General features: G+C 54.8%; 4 protein-coding genes across 4 annotated transcripts; 1 reads left to right on the plus strand and 3 right to left on the minus strand.

The window, feature by feature from the left end:
- Positions 1–1,021: 1,021 nt before the first annotated feature.
- Positions 1,022–5,812, minus strand: ZRA1-7 (ZEB2-regulated ABC transporter 1; the record flags this gene model as incomplete). Its single annotated transcript, XM_036633427.1, has 7 exons — positions 1,022–1,448; positions 1,507–1,736; positions 1,792–2,025; positions 2,078–3,022; positions 3,075–3,099; positions 3,156–4,660; positions 4,712–5,812. The coding sequence occupies 7 exons, from the start codon at positions 5,810–5,812 to the stop codon at positions 1,022–1,024; spliced, it is 4,467 nt and encodes a 1,488-aa protein (XP_036501215.1).
- A 1,175-nt stretch (positions 5,813–6,987) lies between these two features.
- Positions 6,988–8,963, plus strand: CGCS363_v001579 (uncharacterized protein; the record flags this gene model as incomplete). Its single annotated transcript, XM_036633428.1, has 4 exons — positions 6,988–7,085; positions 7,185–7,576; positions 7,633–7,925; positions 7,992–8,963. The coding sequence occupies 4 exons, from the start codon at positions 6,988–6,990 to the stop codon at positions 8,961–8,963; spliced, it is 1,755 nt and encodes a 584-aa protein (XP_036501214.1).
- A 251-nt stretch (positions 8,964–9,214) lies between these two features.
- Positions 9,215–10,792, minus strand: psoD-0 (Cytochrome P450 monooxygenase psoD; the record flags this gene model as incomplete). Its single annotated transcript, XM_036633429.1, has 1 exon — positions 9,215–10,792. One exon carries the CDS (start codon positions 10,790–10,792, stop codon positions 9,215–9,217), a length of 1,578 nt encoding a protein of 525 aa, XP_036502339.1.
- A 728-nt stretch (positions 10,793–11,520) lies between these two features.
- On the minus strand, positions 11,521–14,436 carry CGCS363_v001581 (Vegetative incompatibility protein HET-E-1; the record flags this gene model as incomplete). The annotated part of the gene is made up of 1 exon (XM_036633430.1): positions 11,521–14,436. The coding sequence occupies one exon, from the start codon at positions 14,434–14,436 to the stop codon at positions 11,521–11,523; it is 2,916 nt and encodes a 971-aa protein (XP_036502340.1).
- Between the last annotated feature and the right edge of the window lie 472 nt (positions 14,437–14,908).

Here is a 14,908-nt window from a genome sequence, read left to right on the forward strand (position 1 = left end):
CGCCAGTCTCTGCGAGTATGCCTACCGTGTACCCAGAAATTAAGTCCGGCCAATTATCTCCTAGTGCGCGGGCCGGGGTCGGCCGCCGCCGCAGCGACTTCTGTCGGTTTCGGGCGGGCCTCAGTGGGGTTAACGGAGCTCATAATAAGATCCGGTCCGTCTCACTCACTCACTCACAGGCTGCAGCTGGCGGTGCAGGACATAGACCCCATTCCTTACGGGGGCGGTTCTATCGGATTTAGCATGGCCAAGGTTCTGAATGACGACGCCGTACTCATAAGCGTCTACCAAAGGTCCAAATTGAGTGGGTGCCGTCTACCAAAAGCCCAAATGCAAGTCCCACGGTTCAACGCGTCTGCCTAGTGAATTCAGTGTGTCCATTTGGACGGTCCAACGCCGGACATTGATCGAGGCATTGCACCGCTGCACTCGACATGGGTTCTTCCAACCAAAAAAGAGACCGCATTTTGTGGCTGCGCCCGACTTGCCGTACGGAATCGCATTCCTGGTGGCTGCACTTCAAACGCATCTCGATGAATCCTGCCGTTTCAAGGACCAATCGCACGAAGAGTCGCGGCAGCCCTACAGCCCCATGTAGGCCGTGATTGGAGGTGAGGAATATGTTGCATACTCTGTTGATTCAGCACCTTATTTTGTCGTCTTCGCAGTTAACACACCTCCGCTCCGCCCCTTCGGGTTCTAGATAGCTGTTGTCAAGCGCATCTGTGAAGCATCCCGGACAGGGAGTTATCCCATTTGCAAGAGTCACATACGCTTGAGACTCATGGTTGGGGGGTTCGAATCAAGTGTGAAGACGCCAGAAAACATGAAATAATAGTGGGTGAGAAAGAAAGTTTACAATGATGAATTACAAAATTACTCTATAAAGTCCTTGCGATGATACGTCTATGATGATGCAGTCTAGCATGCAAAGCTGCCACCCAATCTCCTCACATCTCAACCCAATACCGCCCCCAAACCCCCATACCCCCAAACTGCACACCAAACTTCTCTTCTGCTACTACTCCTTCTTGACCTTGGTGCTCTTCTTCGGCATCCGAAGCAGCCAGTAAAGCAGCGCCGCCGCGGCGATGTTGAAGATGCAGTAAGCCCACATCAGCCCAAAGTTCCTCCACCGGTTCGCAAAGTCGACGTTGATGCCCTTGAGGAACGCGTTGGTGTTGTCCATCGCGCAGTAGCTGCACTCCGTGGCGTTGCCCGCGTCCGGGTTCTCGAGGTACCCGCCCGCCGACGCGATGTAGCCGGCCATGTACTCGCCGCAGGTCTGCGCGCTCGGGGCACTGAACTTGACGAACTCGTTGGCGGCGCAGTGGACGGGTGCGTTGGCGAGGGAGGTGCCGAGGAAGCCCTCGACGACGTAGGTGAAGGGGTTGACGCGGTACATGAAGATCCAGAAGCCCGGGAGGTCGTTGGGGCCGGCGAGGATGCTAGGTCAGTGTTAGTTGGGGTGTTTTTCGATAGATGGATAAAAAGGTGAAGACGTACCCGCAGAATGCAAACATCATGATGGCGAACAGGTTGACGATACCGCTGGCGACTTCGGCGTTGGGCAGACCCGCGATCATCATGTGCGCGAAGGAGCCCGTGAAGACGAAGAAGATCCAGACTAGGAGGAACATGGTGATGCCGCGGGAGTCGGTGGCGTCGGTGTGGTAGGCGTTGCGATACAGGCCGATGGGGAAGTACCAGCAAACGAAGCAGAAGACGGAGGCAAGCTGTCATTTCGATCAGTTTCTGGTCACATTAAATCAGATCATGAGAGAGACTTACCGAGTTCCAAGCCATCTCCACGAGGATGTTGGCAATCAAGAACGCCTTCCACGAGTACGCCTTGGACGGCCGCTCGCGGGCTTCGTACATGGTACGCTGGGAGACGAAGACGGGCATGATCTGCTCGACGACCTGACTGAAGACAGTAAGGAAGATGAAGACGCCGAACATTTGGTTTTGCAAGCCGCGCTGGGTGTTTTCTGCGTTCAAAAAGGAGAGACCGATGAAGAGAGCCTGTAAATCAGTCAGAAAATAGTCTCCCGCAGGTTAAGAAGGGTTAACTCACAGCACCAAAGGACAAGATGCCCTTCGAGTAGATGTACGACGGACTACGCCAGTACTGTTGGAAGACACGCTTGGTGACCTCGAAGAACTGAGTGCCAAAACCGGCGGCGAATTCCTTGTAGCTAGACGCGTCCTCGGTCTGCGGTGCCTGGACCTGGCCCTGAGCACCTGAGCTCAAACGAGTCAACTCATCCTGAACAGCCTGATACTCGGGAGTCTGGCGCCAGACAGCGGGCCAGTCGATATCGGTATGAGCGCCGGGCGCCGCACCGATGACTTCCAGCATATACTCCGCGGGATTCGCGCCAGGAGGGCACTCAGGCCCGCCGTTCCGGACGAAATAATCAACCAAAGTCTGCGAATTCTTCCCAATCTCACCAAAGTACACGGTGCGTCCTCCGCGCGCAAGCAGCAACAGCCTATCAAACCGCTGGAACAGCATCGCCGAAGGCTGGTGGATTGTACAGAGGATCGCCTGGCCGCTCTTGGTCAGCTTCTCCATGAGGTTGCAGATGGACCACGAGGTCTGGCTGTCGAGGCCCGAGGTCGGCTCGTCGAGGAACAGAAGGAGCTGGGGGCGGGCCGCGAGCTCGACGCCGATGGTGAGGCGCTTCCTCTGCTCGACGTTGAGGCCCTCGCCGGGCTCGCCGATGACGGCGTCGGAGTACTCTTCCATACCGAGGAGGGCGATCACGGTGTCGACGTACGCGAGCTTCTCGGCGCGCGAGTAGGTGGCAGGCTGGCGTAGGAGGGCGGAGAAGTTGAGGGCCTCGCGGACAGTGGAGGTGTGCAGGTGGAGGTCTTGCTGGGTCACGTAGCCGGTTTTGCGTTGGAAAGACGAGTCGCGGGGCTGGCTGTTTACAAGCATTTCGCCGGTGATGACACCCATGGTAACGCGGGTTGCGAGGACGTCGAGGAGGGTTGTTTTGCCGGCGCCGGAGACACCCTGCATAGCTTGTTAGCAAGAGCAAAATCTGTGTATGAACGGGGAGACTTACCATCAAAGCCGTCAGAGTTCCTGGTCTGTAAGGAATGTGTCAGTTGAGCTGCAACAACGGGTTGTGAGGAGCATGACTTACTTCACCCAGCCATCGACGTGGTCCAGAATGCGGCGAGGCTCACCCTTAATCTTGATATCGTAGCACACATCCTTCCAGTGGAAGACCGAAGTCTGCTTCTCCATTCCAGCAACGCCCTCAGAGTCCTCCTTGTCAGTCTGCTGGGCTCGGGCAGTCGTACCGCTCTCAACATCGACAGCGCCAGACTTGCGGCGCTTGCTCATCGCCGCACGGCTGAAGACGAGAACCTCGCCCTTTGAGCGCTCAGAAGCGACGTACTCCGTGGCGATGAGGTGGAGACCCATGAAGAGAATGGTGTAAGCGATCAAGACACCAAAGTTCCTCCAGCGATGCGAGTTCTTGAAGCCGTAGGATGTCAAAAGGTAGGTTGTACCGCTAACGAAGTCCTGGCCGGGAACGGATCCAGCTGAAGAACAGACCTTCTCGTTGGCCGCGACGGAACCGTACCCGGGACCCATCGGCACGAAGGTCGAACAGGGGAAGTTGCGCCCGACAAACTCGTTAAGCATCACGCTCTCGAGACCGTAGAAGACGGGATTGATCCAGGGGACCCAGCCCAGCCAGTCTTGCATGTACTGCGGTGGGATGGCGAATCCGGTGTACAGGGCGATGAGGAGGAGGATGATGGACGCGGGGGCGAGGGCCTGGGCGACGGACTTCGTGACGGAGCCGATGAGGCGGAACATCATCGACATCGAGAGAGTCATGGTGAAGGAGATCAGGAGGAAGAAGAAGAAGGCGCCGGGTTCTCTACGCAGGTTGCCCATAAAGTACAAGATCGTATTCATCAGGATGGCGTTAAAGATCTTATACGGGAGATCCACGATCATCGCAGACAGGGCCTCAGCCGAGGGATGGTACAGGGCGTAGCGGGAGTGTTTTTCGACGATTTTCCGTTTGGCGTACAATGTCATGATCTCGAGGATGCTTCCAAAGGCGTTGATGATGACCGTGAAGAACAACAGGATGGCGCGGCGGAAGAAGCTGGATGTGTCGGTGGGTAGGTTGTAGAACAGACTGCTGATGATCAGCGCCTCGAAGATGTTCGTGATGAGCATGGTGAGCGTGATGCTCGGATCGCCCTTCAGCATCACCCAGCTTCGCCACAGCGTCAGATTCATCTGCTCCGTGTACGAAAGTGTGAAGGGAGACTTGGCGCGCTGAGACTTGGACTGATCCATGCGGCGAGCCTCGAGGAACTTTTGGAAGTGCTCGCCTCCGAAGGGGTGGCGCTGGAGGTAGTCGTCGACTTCTGCGAGGAGGCGGGTGCGGTGTTGACTGGCCTTCCAGGCCTGAGCGAACTCGTCGGGGCTGCGGGGTGTCTTGCCCTCCCAGCCGGGGCGGATGACGCGCTCTTGGTGGCTGGTCATGGACGTGAGGAAGTCGGCGGTGGTTTGCTGTTCGGGGCAGACAAAGCCGAGGCCTTCGAAGTAAGCCTTTGCTTCGGTGGTCTTGCCGAAGAAGATCTGGCGGCCTTCGTACAAAACGACAACCTTGTCAAAGACCTAGAAAGTGTTAGTCCATGATCATATGCTGGTAAGGGAATTTAGACTTACATCGTAAGCGTCCTGGGAAGCTTGGTAAATGGCAACACAGGAAGTGCAGCCCATCACATCGGCTTGCAATCTCAAAGTGCGACAGAACTCAAGGGCGTTAGCACTGTCGAGACCGCGAGTACTGTTGTCCCAGCACTGCAGAGGCGAGTACGAAAGCGCTGCCTCGGCAATCGTGACACGCTTGCGCTCACCGCCGGATACTCCACGAACGAAGTCATCACCAACACGAGTATTCTTCGTATGCGAAATGCCAAACATGGCCATAGTCACATCACGAAGATGCTCAGCATACTCCCGCCTCGAGACGCCTTCCGGGATGTTCTTCGGGCATCGCGCACGAGCGGCGAAGTAGAGCGTGTCGCCAACGGTCAAGTGCGGGAAGTGGTGATCGACTTCGGCTGTGTAAATCGCCTCGCCCCTGAACGCCGTGCGCATCTCCTTGGGATGGATTCCCTGGTAGTTGATGGTTGCGCCGTCGCTGATGTGGAACCCGTGGGTGTCTCCTGCAATGGTTCGCAGGAGAGTTGAACAGCCTGATCCAGGGGGGCCGAGGACGGCCAACATCTCGCCACTGTGAACGACGCCCTCGAGATCGTGGAGAATATCGATGCGTTGCTCCTTGGCTCCAGCGAGCTTCTTGACCATCGTCGCAGCTTCAAGGAAGACATTGCCGACGCTCTTCTGATAGTCCGTGGAAGTACCAAAGCCGAAGACGTTGAGGTCCTTGAACGCAATGCCGGTCGTCTTGGGCGGGTTGCCCTCAGAGGTATCGGTGCGGATGTCGTAGAATGCCTTTGCCCACTTTCTCGCGTTGAAATTGGGGCTGGCGGGATTCAAAGGGCCCTCGGCGGGAACGGGGAACAAAGCACCCGGGGCGCCATGGGACTGGGTGGTGAATCGGCGGGCGAGTTGCAAGACCTCGTTGTTCATCCGCTCTTCCTGCTCAGCGGCATCCTCGTGCTTGACCCATTCCTTCTCAGCCACGGTCGTGGCCGAGTTGGACACCGAATCCGACGTTGAAGGCTTGTGCTGCTTCTCGTTCGCGGTTGTCGGGGGAGGCAGAACGGCGCTGTCGGTCTCCGTGTCGCTGTCAGACCGCATTGTTGGCTCGAGAGGTCTCTCAGACCAGACGGCACGGATTTCAAAAGTCTGAGTAAGATTGACAAAGTCTTGAGGATTAAAGTGACAGAATAGTAGATAACAAGCCCGATGTAGTAGTGAGGTACGATCATCAGTTGAAACCGAGTTGACTGAAAGTGGAATGGAATAGAAAATGACATCCCATCTTCGGGACGAGATTCATAAATAATAAACATGGTAGCATGCACGATCTGAAGGATCTTATCTCCATCATCATCATCATTGTTTGCTTTCGTCAGCCCGTGTTGTTGGTTCTGGACAATCGGATGTTCGGTTGTGGAGAGTCCGAAGGTCCGCCTTTAGGGGACTTTTTCAGCCCTATGAAACCTCATTTCGGACTCAGCCAAGCCTCTCGAAAGACTCATTTTGACCTGGAACCCAGCGCTAGCCACGTCTATGACTTATCGGTGTGGCTTGGCCCAGGAACTTGCCGTCTCCCCCTTAATGTGCATTAACAAATTTCAAGCATGACCAGCCGGTCGCAGCTGTTACGACCACTTTTCCCCAGCTTTCGACAGCCCGGAAGATCAGTTTTCACGATTCCGGTGGGCTGCCGGATTTCTCGGGAACCCTGTTCGAGCTGCCCGCGGCCCCCGTTCCTCGAGCTCGCGCGGATCCGTGCTAAGCAGGCCCCCCTTGCCAAGCCAGCAAGCGGTAACCAATTTGACTTTGGCAGACAAAACCATGTCTGTCCCGGAGATTCCACGTCCATGATGCGTCAGATCGGCTCGGGTGGGCTAGTCGCGGGCCTGTACATGGTTATTTGTCTTCCGACTCCCCCTCTGTTTACCCTCTCTTGCACCCGCGCGCCCCTCACAGCCCATTTCTCCGCCCTCCGAACGTCTCGCGAGCCTAGCCAGCCATGGCGGATCAGTCAGCACATTTGAACCCGCTCTCGGTGCGTAGCGGAGATTCCCATGGCCCATTGTCCGCTCTCTGTTTCTTCTCAGGGGCAATGGGTATCTGCTTTGGTGGCTCTCATGGCTGACAGTTGGTGTCTCATCTCGCTGTGTGTAGTGCAAAAGATGCAAACACAGAAAGGTCAGTTCTGCATTCCTCCCGGCGAGAGCGCTGTTGACGAGAATCATCAACTGACGGGTTGTCTTTGATATCATCAGGTCCGGTGTAGTCGGGTGATGCCGACATGCGATAGATGTAAAACACACGACATCGACTGCGTCTATCCCCAACGGGTCAAGAGGAAAGTGACCAAGACCCTGACGGACCGCCTCTCGTAAGTCTCCGCCCCTCCACTTTCCTCCGTGCCGTCTCTCCGATGGCCAGATTTACGAGAGATCGTTGGCTCAAACTCCGTTTCTTGGCGACTCCCCAGCACGACAGATGACGCGCTCTCAACCATCCTGGAACGGTTACAGCGCGTCGAGGAGCACTGCACCACGCTGCCGAACGGGGGCCAAGCCGTTGGCTCTCTAGATGCCGCACCCCCTGCTCCCGCGTCTGATCCTCCCGCCCCGCTGCGGCACACGTCAACATCCAACAGCGCGCCGTCCAACGTCTCCTCTCCGGCTCCTTCGAGCGCGGCGGTGGTGGCGTCCCCCTGGACGTCTTTTGCCACTCCGAGCGCGACTCCTGAGATTGACACAGCGGCTATCTTGAAAGATGCCGTTGATCAGGTTCAACGACTGAGGTTACAGACTATCGCTACCGCGACCATCACTGAGAATGTCACCATCCCACCAGAGTTGTGTAAACAATGGATCGAGAGTATGTCGGAACTTAACCCCCGTCATTTCCTTAACTATGACTCATTCTGTCGCCAGATTACTTCACCCACATGCAAACAGAGATGTTTGTCAGTTTGATAAATCTCAAACTCATCAAGCTGATTCCCGACCTGCTTGATCTTCCTCATGTTCATTTAGATCCAGCTATTCTCGTGGTATACTACGGCATTCTCTACCATGGTTGCGCTCTCGGTGCAACCTTTGAGGGCAACGCCGGCAGCGGCTTGCAGTATGTCCGCATGCTGTATCTATGTTGTCTTCGGTCCCTGCCTCTTTGGCAACGAGAAGCGACAGGGACAACGACAGACTTCATAGCTGCGATCTTCATGGTGAGCTTCGCACCAAAAAGTGCTCTGTTCAAGGGAATGGATTCGTTAACTCATCATGGTTTACAGTGTCGCACAGCTGCCGAATGCTTCGACGAAGAGCTCAGCTGGCGGATGTACACCTACGCCACCGACTACGCACAGAAGCTGAACATTCACAACCTCGACGCTCACACAGAAGGCATCAGTGTTCTTCTAGACCAGGCTAAACTCGATGCCGACCGGAAGGGTTTCTGGGAAATGATCCAGATCGACTTTTTCTTCCGCCTATTATTCAACAAGCCACCGTCAATCACTGCCAGCATCAACTCCTGGAAGGTCAACCTGCCCTGGCTATCAGCAGACGCACAACCAGACATCAACGCCGTGCCAACTATCGCCTTCCTCGTTGGGTCGCGCCAGACCTTCATCCTCTCGCGGTTCTTCCAGGAGCTCGAAAACAGCAACTGCACCGAAGAGGAGATGCGGCCCAAGACCGAGGACCTCTGCCGCGAGATCGGCCAGCTCTTCGCAGAATGGGGCGTCGAGGAGTGGGTGACCAAGACCATGTCCAGCGAGAACAAGTCAGAGGCCTGGATGATGAGCGACATCGCCATGTCAGGCTACACGTACGTCATCTTCATGCTGCGCAAGCTCTCCGTGCTGCGCTCTAACTCGCCGCGGCCGGTCATGTCCGACGCCGACGTGCCCGACTCGCCGCTCGCCGTCGACGCGTCGCGCCGTCTGCTGAGCGTCGTCCACATGGTGCTGGTCAAGAACCCGTTCCCGGAGACGATGTGTGTTTTGTTTGGCATGTATCGCCTGTACGTCGCGTACGCGTGTTTGATGAACAGCGTGTTGCATTCGGCGGATGTTCGCGCGCATATGGACGATGTCGCGTTGCTTGAGCAGGTGTGTGATGTGATGACGGTTGCGTCGAGAGGGGAGAAGGACTTTGTGCCGTTGATCAGGGCGATCCAGAGCTTGGGGATGGAAGTAAAGAGGAGGCTTAATGAGCCGGGGACGAGTATTACCACACCGATGCTGGGCTTGGGAACATGAGACTGTTGCTGTTTGTTCTCTTGTTTTTTCTGCTTGTCGTTCAGCCTGTCCTTTCATGGGGTTTGTACAACCATGGTCATCACGGAAAATGGACTGAAGCTCTTCTGGTCTGTCATGGGCGGTGAAATCGGGTGGCATGATCTTGCTGGAACTTTTCGGGGCGCTGTACGTGATTAGAAAATAGAGATGGCTGTGATGTTCGAATTCATTGAATAATCATTACTCTTATTATTACTGCCCACCGGATTAAGCTACTGTAGAAGGGGATCGTCCTTCAGTGACTGCTCATACGCTTTCTCTATCAGCTCCGTTCTCTCAGGGCTTCTCGGTTTGAGATCAAAATCAAAGTGCTTTGGCTGAACGTTAAAACCCTCCACGAAATTGTAAACAGGGGGTATCATCTCCTCTCCGGCAGAATTCTTGGCTCTGTTAACGTTGCAACCCCAAGCCAGCATCGCAATCTTGAGGTTGAGACTCCTCTCGGCAATGTTGATACCCTGGCAGATTCGTCGGCCGTGGCCGAACGCGGAGTAGTTCTGCAGATTGGGGTACTGCGTCAGAGGCTCCTTGTACGTCGGGAACGACGGATCTAGCCAGCGATCGGGGTTGAAGACTTCAGGGTCGGGATACTGCTCCGGGTCTCGCTGGATAGCCCACTGCACAGCATGCACCACAGTTCCCTTCTTGAGGAAATAGCCGTTATAAGTATCGTCTTCCGTCAAACGATGGGGGAATCCTCCGGCGGTGATGGGGTAGACACGAATCGTCTCCTTGACGCACGCTCTCACGAGAGGCAGCGCCGCAATATCAGTGAAGGTGGGTAATCTATCGGGCCCGACGACTGAGTCGACTTCTTTCTGAAGCTTCTCAAACCACCCAGGATTCCGCACCATGCACAACACAAATGACGCGAGCGCCGACCCCGAGGTTGTGGCCGCGGCTTGGAACACGGAACCAAGCATCCAGTTCGCCTCGCGTCGCGTGAGACCCCACTGCTCCTTCGTCTCTAGCCAGTTCCGCGCCCACGACGGCGACTTGCTGCGGTCGATGAGCTCGTGGAAGAAGTCCTCATCGCGCCGGCGTCGTGCGCGAAGGTACTTCTTCCAGGGCGCGAGCCACTCGGGCACGTACATGAGTGACGGGAACAGGTCGACCAGGTACGCCCCGGGCGACCCAACGCGCTCGAGCTCATGAACGATGTCGAGAATCATTCTCGCGTCGCGGTCATGTCCGCTCTCCAGCCGCAGACCGTAGATGATGCGCAGGCCGAGGCCGACGCTGAAACGCTCGAAGAGCGCCTCGTAGTCGCTGGGGTCGCGGATCAGGTCGCGTAGAAGGCGGATGCCCTCGATTTTCTGCTCCGTCTCGTAGAGCGGGGCGACCGGGGACATTGTCACCTGGTGCAGAAACCGGCGGTACTTGCGCCATTGCTCATCGTACGGGAGCAGCAGCAGCATGTGGTCGTCCGTGAGGAGGTGCGATGATGCCGGCGCATAGTGGCGGTCGCTGTAGATGTTGCCGCGCTGGCGGAGGAGGTCGTTGGCGGCGGTCTCGGTGCCGAGGAGGACGTGCTCCTGGCCCGGGATGGAGAGTCGGACGATGGGGCCGTGCTCCTTGATGAGTTCGTGGAAGGCGAGCCACGAGTGTACCGGGGGGATGGACAGGAGATTACCGATGAGGGGCTTCGGCTTCGGGCCCGGCGGGAGGGCCGTTCCCGGTGGGAGTTGCTGCTGTTTCCTTGGCTTGAGGGCGGTGAGGATGAGAGCGAAGAGGATCGCGGCCCCGGCTGCCAGGTACGGGTTCACGACGCCGCCCAGGGAGGGAGACATCTTTGAGCGGGCTCTACACGATGATGACTGGCGATGGTTGGGATGCTGCGTGGGACATGTCTCATTCACCGGGTTCTGTCTGGCTCGCCCGAGCGAAGATCTTCATGTGGGAATGTGGAAACAAAATTCTTCAGCAACGGGGTTTTTGACTGCCGGCAGGTCTTTGTGCTGTGACAGCGGAGGCCCCCGCATCATAGTAGCTCTTTGCTATCAGTCTAGATCCCCACTCATGGACAGGCGATGCCAATTAGAGATAGCGGCTTGGAAATACGGCCTTAGCAACGGTAGTGCCAGATATAGTGTCGGGTAGCTCGAGTCATGTCTGCTAGCGCGCAACAGGATATCAAGCACGTATTGTAAGTCTTGATATCCGTCGTTGGATACCATATGTTGCTGCCAACAATAGAGCTTTATTGCCGATGCGCCAATGTGGCACAGCATGCAGTGAACCACATGGTTTGTGGGGTAGCTGGCCCAAGCTTCAAGACCTGGATCAAGAGAAGATGTTCAGATGTTCAGAATCAGGTTGTTATCTGAGACATCGGTCTTTGAAGTATGTCTAATAACACTGGGCCTAGAACATTGGATTGCGTGTCGACAAAGGCACAGCACAGATCTACGAAATGTATTGAGTAATTGGATGCAGAAACATTGCCTATTTCCCCCTTCTAAGAGGGCACACCTTGATGAATGCTCCGAGCCTCTTTAAGCGTACCTCGGAAGCTTACTCACCTCTTCATCAACTGTGCTAGCGTGTTTTGCGCTCTAGATTTGAATGTTGGCTTGGTCTCCCCATGTTCGATGGTGGCAGACTCGAGTATCCGAATGATTTCCTCTAGCTTCATCCCATGTAGTCGACGTTGTTCTTGAACAATGATATGTTCCTCTGGGGGGCGGGCACGTTGATCTCGAGCATATTGCAATGGCAAATAGCCAGACTTATTTTTTGTCGAGATCCTAGCTCCATGCCTGACAAGAAGATCAACTGCCTCCACATTCGCCTGTCGTATCGCGTAAAAAAGGCAGGTTTCTCCGCTCTGCACGGCATTGATGTCAGCGCCCCAGCTGAGAAGCAATTGCAGGGCCGTACCCCGCTTTGCGTGAATGGCGTGAAAAATTGGTGTTTGGCTCCCGAAGTCCTTAGCTTCAATGTTTGCGCCTTTTTTTAAAAGCGAACCAACAACCTGGTGATGACCATTCCTGGCAGCAAATGCTAGCGGCGTCCTGCCCTCCTTGCTGTCTGACAACTCAATATCGGCGCCTTGCTGGAGGAGCAGTTGAACAATTCGGTCATGACCATTCCTGGCAGCCAATAATAGCGACGTTCGACAACCTCCATCGATTGCATTGATGTCAGCTTCCCGGCGTAACAAGCAGTTGACAATGTCGTAGTGACCCATATCGGCAGCGATAGCCAACACGGGACAGTCGGTTCGAAATCCAACTTTGTTTGCTACACAAGGCAAGCCTTTCTCGTTGACGTTAGCTCCATAGTCGAGTAAGCATTCAACAATGCCAGCAGAGCCCAGGCGAGCAGCCATAGCCAATGGAGGCTCATTGTGAGCTGTTGCGCGCGATTTAGACCGATTTAGAAACCCGCCTCTCACATCTGCTCCCTTTTCCAATAACGTTCGGACAACTGCGTGGTGCTTTGTCTTCACTGCCAGATCTAGTAGAGTCTGGCCGTCTCTGGTTTGAAAGCTGATGGATGTTTCCTTCTTCAACAACATCAGAAGGGCTGCATGGTGTCCCATCAGGGCCGCTGTTCCTAAGGGAGACTGTCCACAGCTGTCCGATCGATTCACAGCAAAACGCTTGGATATCAGTGACTCCAGCACTGGAATGTTGTCTGCAGCAACTGCCAGGGTTAGAGCGCCTCGCCCTCTGGAATCTTCGACCGTATTATCAACTTCAGGGTATGCCCAGAGATATTCCATGGCAGCGATATGTCCTCCAGTAATGGCACGTATGAACGCTGCGCGTGCGAGCTTAGAAACACCGTCAGTTGAAGGAATGTCGCTCAGCTGAAGATCTCTACAAAGACTGATCAACATCGAGCGATTCCATTGTCTCTGTCTGCTCTCAGAGTGCGCCATTAACTCTTGGACCGATTGAGATCCCAGGGAAATTTGGGACTGGATTTCCTCTTTTTCTCCTAGGAGATCGAGGAAGAGTGGATCTTGAGCTTGCTCTTTGCCCTCCAGTGATTTCTTGAACTCTGACAACTTCAAGCTGACCGGCCAACTCTTTGCAAATAGTGTCAAAAGCGAGTTTGTGTGTGCAAGTATCTTCAGCTCTTGATCTGCGTCCACCACGATGTCCATCGGCTGTGGTGGTTTCGCCGCTGCTCCCAAAGTAACCATAAAGAGTTTGGAACCGGGCAAATCCTGGGAGAGCTTAATCTCCAACGTCAAAGAGTTGTTGCTTGCAACCTTGCTGCCCAGAAAACCATCTGAATCGGCTGTTGCTCGAGCAATTATGTCCAGAGCCGTGTCCCTAGACGCAACCATCAGATGGCAACTTGCGTGCACTTCCATCTGCTTGACGCCAAGTTCGAGAGCAATTACAAAGTCTTTCAATACTCCCGTCTTTTGGCGAACCTTCCACCAAAACCGTTGAGCAGTATTGTGTCGTATATCCATGACGGTACTAACGACCGCTCGGTCTTGGCTCCATTGTCCATCAGAATAGGCCTCGACGATACTCAAGTCGGGTTCAAGGAGCATAGACCATTGGTTCATGTGAAAGCCGTGTTTGCAGTGACTCAGTGCCGCTTTGTTGCTCGGCAGCAAAGCGCGAAGTCGAATAGGTCTGGGTGCCGAATCTGCCTCTGTCGGAGGTACACGCAGGACTGCTTTTGTCCCCGCCGGTCGTATGTATTCCCGTGGCACTGCGCCAGGCGTGATGCAAAAGAGAGGAATTCCCACCACTGAGCCATTGTGGTTCATGGCTTGACAGTTGAGAAACCCGACTGCCTGTCCAGTCTCGGTGTTGCTGAGACGAAGACGCAACGGCAAGCAGCCTCTCGCGGTCTCTAGTCCCTCTATGGTCGAGTCCCCATTCCCCACCGCCACTATGTTGCCGCTGTGCATAAAAGCAGCAGGGCTAGTGGCTAAAGCATTTCCGAAAAGATGGATGTCGGTGTTTTCGGTTTCAACGCCGTCGTTGGAGCTAGGGATTATACCCCACGCGAGAATTGAATCGTCCGCAGTTTTCTTGATGATTTCTTCCTGGAGTCGAATGAATGCATGGTCCTCTTCCCCATATATCATTGGCATCATAACATCAAAGATCCCCAGGAGACAATATGCCAAGTCTTCCTTTCTCTTTGTGACTCTTTTAGCTGCCCAAGACATTCGCTGTGCGACGCTAGCATTGCTCACATCATCGAAACCAAGGAGAATCCCGTGTGGGATACCTGTAATGCTTCCGATAGCACCAGCCAGTTCGTACTTCTCTCCTAACGAACACCAATCGCAGTCGTAGAATCTAAGACTTCCAGGAGCTAAGAGCTCCTGCAGGGTCCACCCTCGTGTAAACCAACGGCTCTTGTGGAATTGATCCAGGTCTACTTCTCCGTTATGACCTGAAACGTCCGCAAGGTAAACGTAACAAATAGACGATTCCTTGTACCATCGGAACATAGAGTTGATGGCTTCGCCTAGCTCAACAGCGTTGCTTTTGTCAATACAGCAGGTGTCAATCCAGACGTAGCTGTGACCGTCAGACCTTGCCTGTCTGCAGAACCCATCTAGCTTATTTCCAAAACGTCTCTGAGATGCTCCCTCTTGCTGCATATCCCGGAACGATATCTCCTCGTGGTCTTTTCCCCATGTATGAGACAAAATAGCATAGCTTGGCGTATCGCTGTGGAATTCTTCCAGCCTGCCTGTTTCAACGTTGATGAGTCGCATCGCAGAGACGGCGAAGCTCCCACGGCTTCACGAAGACACTGACGTCGACAGGAAGGGGCGCGGTTGCAAATGAAGTTATTGACCTTGCGAGACGTGCCAAGGGAGGGTGACAAAATCTGAGATGTCCTCAGCCAGACGATACGCGACGAGCAAGCTTGAGGCTGACGATGCTTTAACAGGTGATGTCTTGGCATTGGATGGG

This window comes from Colletotrichum siamense (genome assembly GCF_013390195.1).
Source record: "Colletotrichum siamense strain Cg363 chromosome Unknown KSG_Cg363_contig01, whole genome shotgun sequence".
Lineage (NCBI taxonomy): Eukaryota > Fungi > Ascomycota > Sordariomycetes > Glomerellales > Glomerellaceae > Colletotrichum > Colletotrichum siamense.